Genomic DNA, 10,435 nt, shown 5'->3' on the forward strand with positions numbered 1-10,435 from the left:
TACCTCTCAGCAGAAAGTCAGAGTGATCACAGCTCTCACCTCATTTGTTTTCTCACTCACAGGGATCACAATCCTGTGCTCCCTGTACTCTAAGCAGAATATAGTTGTTTCATATATATTGTATCCAGTTTTCTATTTGTTTACAGCATATTATTCTAGCTTAGCAGAAGCAGACATTTCCAATCTATCCTTTTTGCCTCGTCTATCCCTTGTTCAGCATACCCCAAACTACTACTTCCCTACACTTTGCTAGGCAACTCCTTGTGGCTTATTTTTCCCTGCCTTGGTCATTTTCCTCCCATCCAACACAACCCAACTCTTACATCACCTTAACTTTGGAAGTCTTCAATTTTCTCTAGAGAGAGATTTTTTCCTCTTTCTCTGCCTCTACAGCATATTGTTCACACATACTACAGCATATATCTCAATATCCTCTATTTGCATGTCTCCCCACTAAAATGACTTTCTAATAATAACGGTAACTGCTAACATGTGACTACTTTCTACATTCCAGGTACTCTTCTAAGTACTTTGCCTATACTTGCCCATTTACTCTTCATAAAACCCTAAGATATAGGTACTATTATTATCTTCACTTTACAAATGAGGAAACTAAGGCACAGAGAGGTAAAGTAAATTGCCTGAGATCCCATACCTTGGCAGTGGTAGAGTCAGGATATGCATCTAAACAGTCTGATTCCAGAGCTCATGCTCACTATACTGCCTCTCACGAATTCCTGAAGGGCAGCAACTATGTCTTATTCTTATTTGTATATCCATGCCCAGAGCACCTCAAATATTTGTGGAATGAATTAAAATTTATAATTTTCTCGAAGTCTTCCAAGAAAAAGTCCTTCATAAGTAATGTAGGCTTTCAGTACAGTAATTACAGAACTGAATCTAGAAAGGGTCTTTCATAAACATGGGAGAGACTAAAATTAAATTTCTAATAATAAATTCAAAGAGCTCTAAAGAAGTTTACCATGCAGAAAAAGACTAATAAGGTTTTTTAGGTAGCTAAGTAACTAGTGAACTCAGTCAGGAACAAAAAGTCTCTACCCAGGAATCAATACCCTCTAAGAGAGAGACTAAATGTCATAATTTGTCTCCAATAAAGGCATACCAAATTGATCCCATCTATCTAAATCTAAAATAGAGATCACAGTTTTTCCAAGGCAAAAGTAAAAAGACAGACTATTTAAACAAAAATTTAATCCTCAGAGCCAAATCTGTCAAGAGTAATCAATGAACACAAAGCCACATTGCTCAATGGACTTAGCTATGTTAAATAACAAGAATTTAACCAATTCTATATGGAAAAAAGTATTGTTATTATCTTTGAAACAATTAAGTGTCCTCCATATGTTTATTAAAAGCTCTTAAGTTCTTGACAGTAGACAGTATATGCAGTGAATTTATAAAAGCTAGAAGTACTTAAAAATAATACTGATTTATAGAAATTTAAGTGATTAAAAATAAAAATATATATTTCGCACAAATGGATAATTACATTTAATTAGCAAGATAGTAATGGCCCATAGGGTTCAAGCTGTACTGGGAGAAAGTGGGGACTGATGCACTGTCACTACCTTCAACCTCTCCCACACTACCCATCCACATCACATACCTGGACTTTGACATCATCCTACATATAATATACCACTGTCTAGCTTGGACAGGTCCACAATCCCTCATTCAAAGTTCTTGAAACCAAACGTCTTTCAGAATTTGAAATTTTTCGATTTCAGGAAGGTGCAATTCACCCAGCACTCCAGAAAAATCTGGGGCAGCACCCTGTAATCAAACACATTAATATTTCTGTAGCAAAATGCAAGAATATTCACATTAAGTGGGATAAAGAAGACTATAAATGATCTCACATCAGTTCAGGTCAGATTTATGAGTCTAAGAAAACATTTTTTCTGAGCTTTCAGGATTTTTAAACAGTAGGAAAAGGATGATAGATTTGTACTATCAATACATACTGCATTCAATCTGCTCATTCCCTGCCTGAGAAATGACAATAGCTCCCTTAGCTGCTATGTTCAGTTACAACACTAATTTCTACTAGTCCAGAACTGGCAACACTTTTGGAAATCATTTAGCCAAACTTTCTACTTCACTGCTTGGGACACTACAGCCCAGAGATGGAATAACTTGCCTAAGGTCACACTGCTACGTACTGACAGAGATGAAACTGGAACATACAAGCTTCCTGTCTCCTAGGCTTACTTACTGGTTTGTTCATCCATCCATCCATCCATCCATTCATTCTCTCTCTTTTCAAAGTGATTTATTTTAGCTTTTCAAAATAACGAAATAATGATAGACTCACAGAAAGATGCAAAAATAGTACAGTCTTCCCTAGGTATCCACAGGGGCATTGGTTACAGGACCCCCTGAGGATACCAAAATTTGTGTTGCTCAAGTCCCTTTTATAAAAGGGCGTAGTATCTGCATATAACCTATGTGCATCCTCCAGTATACTTTTTTTTTTTTTTTTTTGCGGTACGCGGGCCTCTCACTGCCGTGGCCTCTCCCGTTGTGGAGCACAGGCTCCGGACACGCAGGCTCAGCAGCCATGACTCACGGGCCCAGCCGCTCCGCGGCACGTGGGATCCTCCCGGACCGGGGTTACGAACCCGTGCCCCCTGCATCGGCAGGTGGACTCTCAACCACTGCGCCACCAGGGAAGCCCCAGTATACTTTTTTTTTTTTTTTTTGGCTGCATTGGGTCTTCGTTGCTGCACACGGGCTTTCTCTAGTTGCGGCAAGTGGGGGCTACTCTTCTGCGGTGCGCGGGCTTCTCATTGCGGTGGCCTCTCTTGTTGCGGAGCACGAGCTCTAGGCACGCGGGCTTCAGTAGTTGTGGCTCACGGGCTCTAGAGCGCAGGCTCAGTAGTTGTGGCGCACAGGCTTAGTTTCTCTGCAGCACATGGGATCTTCCTGCACCAGGGCTCGAACCCATGTCTCCTGCATTGGCAGGCGGATTCTTAACCACTGTGCCACGAGGGAAGCCCCCAGGGAAGCCCCCTCCAGTATACTTTAAATCATCTCTAGATTACTTACAATACCTAATACAATGTAAATATTATGTAAATAGTAGTAAATACAATGTAAATGTTATATATAAATAGTTGCCTGGCTCAGCAAATTCAAGTTTTGCTTTTGGGGAATTTTTTTCCCCCAAATATTCTCAATCCATGGTTGGCTGAATCCACAGACACAGAACTCATGGTTAAGGACTGACTGTATAAAAAGTCCTTATGTATCTTTCATCCAGCTTCCCCCAATATATAGCTGTAGTACAATATCAAAACCTAAAAATTAACATTGGTATATTATTGTTAACAAAACTACAGACCTTATTCCATTTTCAGCACTTTTCAAAAACCTGTATTCATTTGTGTGTAGGTATATACTGTTCTACACAACTTTATACCATGTATTGATTCATGTACCTACCATCACAATCATGATACTAAACTGTTCCATCACCACAATATACTCCTTTGTATTTACACTCCTCCCTGTTCCCCACAGTTTATGACTTAGTAGCCACTAATCTGTTCTCTATCTCTATAGTTTTGTCATTTTGAAAATGTTGTATAAATGGAATCATACTTTTGAAATTGACTTTTTCCTTAGTTGTGGTAAAATACACATAAAATTTACCATCTTAGCTATTTTTAAGTATACAGTTTGGTAGTGTTAAGTATATTCACATTAGTAGTTCATTTCTTTTCATTGTTGAGTAGTATTCCATTGTATGGTTGTACCACAGTTTGTTCAACCACTCACCTTTGAATGACATATGGGTTGTTTCCAGTTTTTGGCTGTTACAAATTAAGGTTGCTACAAGCATTCATGATAGGTTTTGATATAAGTTATTATTTCTCTGGGATAAATGCTCACAAGTGTGATAGCTGGGTTGTATGTTAAGTGTATGTTTAATTTTATAAAAAATTGCCACGCTGTATTCCAGAGCGGCTGTACCATTTTTACATTCCCATCAGCAATGTATGAGAAATCTAGTTTCTCACCAGGACTTCATATTGTATTTTTTATTTTAGCCATTCTAATAGGTTTGTAGTGGTATCGCATCATGGTTTTAACTTACATTTTTCTAATGGCTAATAATGTTGAACAACTTTTCATATGCTTACTTGCCATCTTTAAAGGCTCTTTTTGCCCATTTCCTAATTGTATTGTTCGTTCTCTTACCACTGAGTTTAGAGAGTTCTTTACATATTCTGGATACAAGTCCTTCTTCAGACAGTGATTTGCAAATGTTTTCTTCCTGTGGCTAACCTTTTCATCCTATTACAAGGTCTTTTTGCAGAGCAAAGTTTTCAATTTTGATTAAGTCCAATTATTATATTTTTTCTTTAATGAACTGCATTTTTGGTTTCATGTCTAAGAACTGTTTACCTAGCCCTAGGTCCCAAAAATGTTCTCCTATGTTTTCTTAAGTTTAATAGTTTTACATTTCACATTTAATTCCATTTTACATAGACCTTTCTTTTTAATATGGTGTGAGGTTTAGGTCAAGGTTCATTTTCTTGCCTATACTGTCCAATTGTTCCAGCAGCATTTGTTGAAAAAACTATCCTCCCTCCATTGAATTGCTCTTGCACCTTTGTCAAAAATCAATTGGGTATTATTTGTGTTGATCTATTTCTGAGTTCTCTATTCTGTTCCCTCAATCTGTCTATTCCGCTGCCAATACAACACTGTCTTGATCAATTAAGCTATATATATTAGGCTTAACATAAGGTAGAATGACTCCTCCCACTTTCTTCTTTGTTTTTTTTTTCAATATTGTTTTAGCTCCATTCATGCTGTTCATTTTACTTTACTGTACTGATTATTCTTGCTTTTAAGGTCCTTCCTATGCCTAGTAGAGGTATGACAGCCTGAGAAAGAAGAAAAAAGAATCAAGAAGAAAAAAAATTGTAATATAGTACCACCACTCTAAAACACTACCCATGTAATTTCTATCCATCTATCCCAATCACATCCCAGTTTCTTCATGAAAGGTCCTCTACTATTCCAGTCACTTTAGTTTTTTTATTTTTGTTACTGAGGTATAGTTAATGTACAATAGTGTATGTTTAAGGTGTACAACATAGTGAATCACAATTTTTAAAGGTTATACCCCATTCACAGTTATTATAAAATATTAGCTATATTCCCTGTGTTATACAACATATTCTTGTAGCTTATTTATTTTATACTTAGTAATTTGTACCTCTTAATCCCCTACCCCTATCTTGCCCCTCCCCCCTTCCCTCTCCTTACTAGTAACCACCAGATTGTTCTCTGTACCTGTTAATTTGTTTCTTTTTTTGTTATATTCACTAGATTGTTTTATATTTTATTCCACATTAAGTAATATCATACAGGGTTTACCTTTCGCCAGGCCACTTCAGTATCTCTAAATGCAATAGCTAATATATCTCTACTACTCATTAGTAACAAGTCATTTACCTCTTTTTGATATTTGTAAATATATTTGTGTCCAACACAATGTCTATTCTCAAAGGACATGGTCCATGTTTTAGAATTCTTTATATTCCTCCATAAGCTTTAATAAACATTGAATTAAGGATTATTTATCTAATTGGAACTTACAACACAGAGAAACTAGAACATGTAGAACAAGAGTAAAAAATTAGCTAATTGCTACATTGTTCCTAGTAATAAGATCATTATCTCACTAAATCTCAAGATTTTAAATTTAATCTCATTTCTCAATTAAATTGTTATAAAAGTATACTTCTAGGCTTTTTTCCTTTTTCTTGGTGAGATAACTTAGGTAAAGAAAGAGAAGGTAGTGAATACTGAATTATGGTGATTTCCTTTTTTTCTCCTTCTGTTTGCCATAAATGTCACTATACATCTAAATTTTAGGGCCATAAGATATGATTCACCCCTAATATATCAATACCATGTATATCTACCCAAAAAGTAAAATGACCCAAGGGATTAGAATGTTGATTTAAGTAAATAATGTAAAATGGAACTAGTAAAAGAATTTACCAAATCCAATTTCCTATGGTCCTAACTATATTAACTCTATGGGGTATTTGTGTCCTTTGGATAGCATCCTGAGAGGCTCTCTCTCTTAATTATCGATGCTTTCTTTGCTCACAAGATTTCAACAAAGTAAGGTGCAGTACGTGAAACAATATAGCTGCTTAATCCATGTTTTTTAGCTATAATTTACAATAACCACAATCTGCCTACCCTATGGATCAGATGCCTGCTTCTTTGCTAAAACAGATATATGCACAACCCCCTCCCCAAAAGTTTTTTGTTCATTAGCTGCCTGTGAGTTTAGACTGTTTAAATAATTTAAATAAATGTAATAAAACTATATGCAGATTAGCTCCTCCTTTTCTTACAAAATAATCTATATATGTTACTACAACTTTGCTGAAACTTACTATTTCGTTCCTCTTCAATTCTTTCACTGTAATATGGGACTAGGCAGGCAGGGTAGGCTACATACAGTCAGGGAAGTTTCAGAGCCATCAGTCGTACAAACTTTCATCTAGGGTGTCTCTGGTGCCCTCAGAAGGAATCTTCTCTAAGACCCCAAATGATGCTCTGACATTTAAGTAGATGAACTGCAATTCTCAGAATACATACATTAATAAGGCTCTTTCTAGTTCTGCCCTTTTCACTTCAACACTTTATTACAGAGACTACAATATGCATCTGCACAATGTACTATACAGTCCAGGAGGATTGGAGCCAGGAACCCCCACAGATATGAAAATCCAAGGATGCTCAATTCTCTCATATAAAATGGCATATAACCCAAGGCACATCCTCCCCTATACTTTAAATCATCTCTAGATTACCTACAATACCTAATACAATGTAAATTCTATGTAAATAGTTGTAAATACAATGTTAATGCTATAAAAATATTTGCTGGTGCACAGCAAATTCAAGTTTTGTTTTTTGGAACTTTCTGAAATTTTTCTTCCCCTGCATATTTTCGATCCACACTTGGTTCAATCTGTGGTTGTGGAACCTACAGATCCGGAGGGCTGGCTGTACTACTACAACCTCCACCGCTAACACTATCATTCCCATCACATATAGAAAAACCCACTATTTGATTAGCAAAAATTAAGACACTTCATGGTTCGTGTGTTGTGAGAACACAGAGTAACCTGAACTCAGCCACTGCTAGTGAGAACGTACACTGGTACAACCACTTCGGAAAACAATTTACTATCTCCTAAAGCTGAACACATGTGCACACACGCCTTTATTCTCTCAAGACAAGTACACCAGGAGACGCATGCTGCATATTCACAGCAGCACTTTTCATAGCACCAAAAACTGCAAACAACCCAAAGGCTGATCGAAAGAAGACTGTGGTATATTTACACAGTAGGATTTTACACACCAGTGAAAAACTAATGAAGTATAGTTAAACATAACAGGGATAAATCTCAGAAACAATGTCGAATTTAAAAGCAAGTCATAAAGGACTGCATGCAATAAACTAGTATATTTATAAATTTCAAAAATGAGCAAAATTATACACATTACTATTTAAGGAAACACTCGTGTAATTTCTGAAAGACAAATAAACACAAAACTCAGTAGAGTGGGGATCAGGGAGATGGACCAGTGAAGAGAGAAGGTTCAATAGGATTGATAAAGTTACACTTCTTCAATTGGGTGGTAAGCTCATTCGTTTCATTAATAAGCTTTAAAATATATACGTATGTGTGTTTTGAGTGTGTATCATCTAGAATCTCTGGAGAACTAACATTCCAGCTTCAGGACAAGTTTAGCCTACTCATAAAATGACATTCCTGATAACCGGGAATGATGCCAAGAAATAAAATCACTCTACTATTGCTATTTGGTAACTAGTAACAAAGAAATAGCAAGTGTCTCATAAAAAATTAAAGCAAGAGGATGAGCAAGGGAAGTGAGGGTGGCTATAAAAGGGCAACGTGAGGGATGCTTGTAGTGATGGGAACGTTCTGCATCTTGACTGTATCAGTGTCAATATCCTGCCTGGGGGGAGAAACTGCATAAAGGGTACATTGGCTCTCTCTGCATTATTTCTTCCAACTGCATGTGAATCTCCAATTATTTCAAAAGTGTTTTTTTTGTTTAAAGAAAATATTTTTTAAAAAGATAATTTTTGTCCAGGATTTCTCCACCTTGGTACTACTGACATCTTGGTGCACCTAATACTTCATTGTAGGGGGCTGTCCTGGGCATTGTAGGGTGTTTAACAACATCCCTGGCCTCTACCTACTAAACACCAGTAGCATGCCCCAGTTGCGACATCTCCATACACTGCCAAATGTTCCCTAGTGGGCAGACTGCACCATTTGAGAACCAATGCTCCAGTCATAAAAGTGAAGAACTGTGGAAATATTCTCAATTGAAGGAGACTAAAGAGACATGACAACTAAAGTAATACCTCATCTTAGGCTGGATCCTGTACTAAAGAGGAAAGAATGCTATAAAAAAAACATTATTGGGTCAATTAACAAAAGTGGACTATCAATGGTAGATTAAATAAAAGTACTGTATCAATATTAAAAGTAAGTTGATTAATGTAGTTATGTAAAGAATATCCCTATGCTTATGAAATGAAGTACTTGGGGGTAAAGGACCATGACATATGCAATGTACCCCAAAATGATTCAGGAAAAATATATCTGCGTGTGTGTGTGTGTGTGTGTGTATGTATTCTGTTTACATATACATGTGAATAGTATACGTATGTGTGTATACCATAGGTGAATATGATTATAAAGTATGTTCTTTGTATTATTTTTATTCTTGCAAATTTTCAGTATGTTTGAAATTATTTATTAATAAAAAGTTGGAGTTTTTAAAAATGGAACCAAAAGTTGTGGTCCTTAAAGTCCTAATGGCAGATTTCACAGTAGTAGTTCAGCATAAGTGACAAAAATCCCGAGGGGAAAATGACTACTGACTAGATAAATTCCTACTTCAAGCCTGAGACAAACGTTGCAAGTAACTAACTTTCGGCCTACCACCCCCTCCCCATTCTTTTTAGAAGTGACCTCTCGAATAATGCGGAACCAAAAATAAACCTATCCCACTTTTAAAAGTCTATTTCTAGGAAGCGACTCAAACCCACATCCCTACTCGATTTCTCCACAAATCACTGTGACTTCACCTTCAGTAGTTAAGAAGCAAAAACGCGAAAACCGCACGTGTTCTCATTCTTCCTCCGCAGAGTTAGTAAGTTAAGGCGAGTAGAATAGAGAAGACACAACATCGAATGCCTAGGATGGCTGAGGAAAGGAAGAGGTAAAAAGGAATAAGCAGGCAGTCAGTCTCAGAGAGGGAGGAAAGGGTGTATAGGCCAGAAAAAAGGACCCGAGTGGGTGCGAGTGTGTCAGGGCGAGAGGGAGTAGCTCACCTGGCTGTGGTAAGCAGAGGGTGCTGAGTCCCCACCAGCTTCCGCACCTGCATAGCGATGTTGCTGAGCTCGTCGCTCAGCAGGCAGCGGAGGCTCATGAAGGACGTGGGGTAGCCCACGATCTTCTCCGCCTCTGACACCACTTGGTTCCAGTGGGCCGGGGACCTGGAGGACTGACCACGCCAGGAGACCACCGAGGAGATGGTGTCGAGGGGGCCACGTCGGGGCCCCGAGGCCCCGAGATAACAGGGCAAGCGCAAAAGCAGCTGCCGAAGGCTCATAGTTTGAGTCTGGGGGTGTCAGGGACTTGAGGGTGTCCGGAGGTGGCGCGGGAAACAAGCTAGAAGCAGATGAGGAACTTGCGGGAACTAGAAGGAAGCAGCGCTTCTTGACCCTCAGAGGAGGGTGGGTTTCTGGAGCCGTGACCAGAAACGAACTTTAACTGCAGCTTTCTGCAGCCTGGGTTAGACAGACCACAGCCCCAAGTCAGCGCTGCCCACGGCCATCTAGGGAAGCAGCCACAGCACTGCCTAAGTGGGGAACGCCATATTGTGAGCGTCAAACGCGGCTTGCCGTAAAAACGGAGGCGGGCTGTTCTGCGGCAAAGAATTTTTTCCTACTTTACGGCGCAGCCGTGAACGGCCCGGAGGGGCGGGGCTTTGGAGGTGAACCCCGGAAGGCGAGGTAGGATGAAAACATCAGCTCCTCCCACATTCTCGTCCCTGCCTGCGAGGACAGAGGGTGACAGAGACCGGGTTGTGGGCCCCGAGTGGTGCCCCAGCCCCTTGAATCTGGGACGAATCTGAATCGTCGTAGGATTCCCACCGCGCAGCGCAGAGTGGGCACGCATAAATATGTGTCGTGAACGAGGGTCGGTGTCTACTAATGGTCTTTTCGCGGCCTCCAGCCCTCCGTAAGGAAGGGCTCAGGCGGAGGCGCCAGCTCCTGTGGGAAGCCATCGGCCGCCAAGCCCTGGCAGTGGTGGTGGACTGGCGT

At 39.1% G+C, this 10,435-nt stretch overlaps 1 protein-coding gene across 2 annotated transcripts in view; it reads right to left on the bottom strand.

Annotated features, from left to right (window-relative positions):
• The window catches only part of PDSS2 (decaprenyl diphosphate synthase subunit 2), a 262,661-nt gene extending 252,692 nt beyond the window's left edge, over positions 1-9,969 (bottom strand). For both annotated transcript variants that reach the window (XM_082668918.1, XM_082668917.1), the window contains exon 1: positions 9,440-9,969. In XM_082668918.1, the coding sequence (XP_082525044.1) occupies positions 9,440-9,720 (281 nt within the window). In that variant the 5' untranslated portion in view covers positions 9,721-9,969. The remainder of the gene's footprint in view (positions 1-9,439) is intronic.
• Between the last annotated feature and the right edge of the window lie 466 nt (positions 9,970-10,435).

Source organism: Grampus griseus, assembly GCF_964374135.1.
Source record: "Grampus griseus genome assembly, chromosome: 13".
In the NCBI taxonomy this organism is placed as follows: domain Eukaryota; kingdom Metazoa; phylum Chordata; class Mammalia; order Artiodactyla; family Delphinidae; genus Grampus; species Grampus griseus.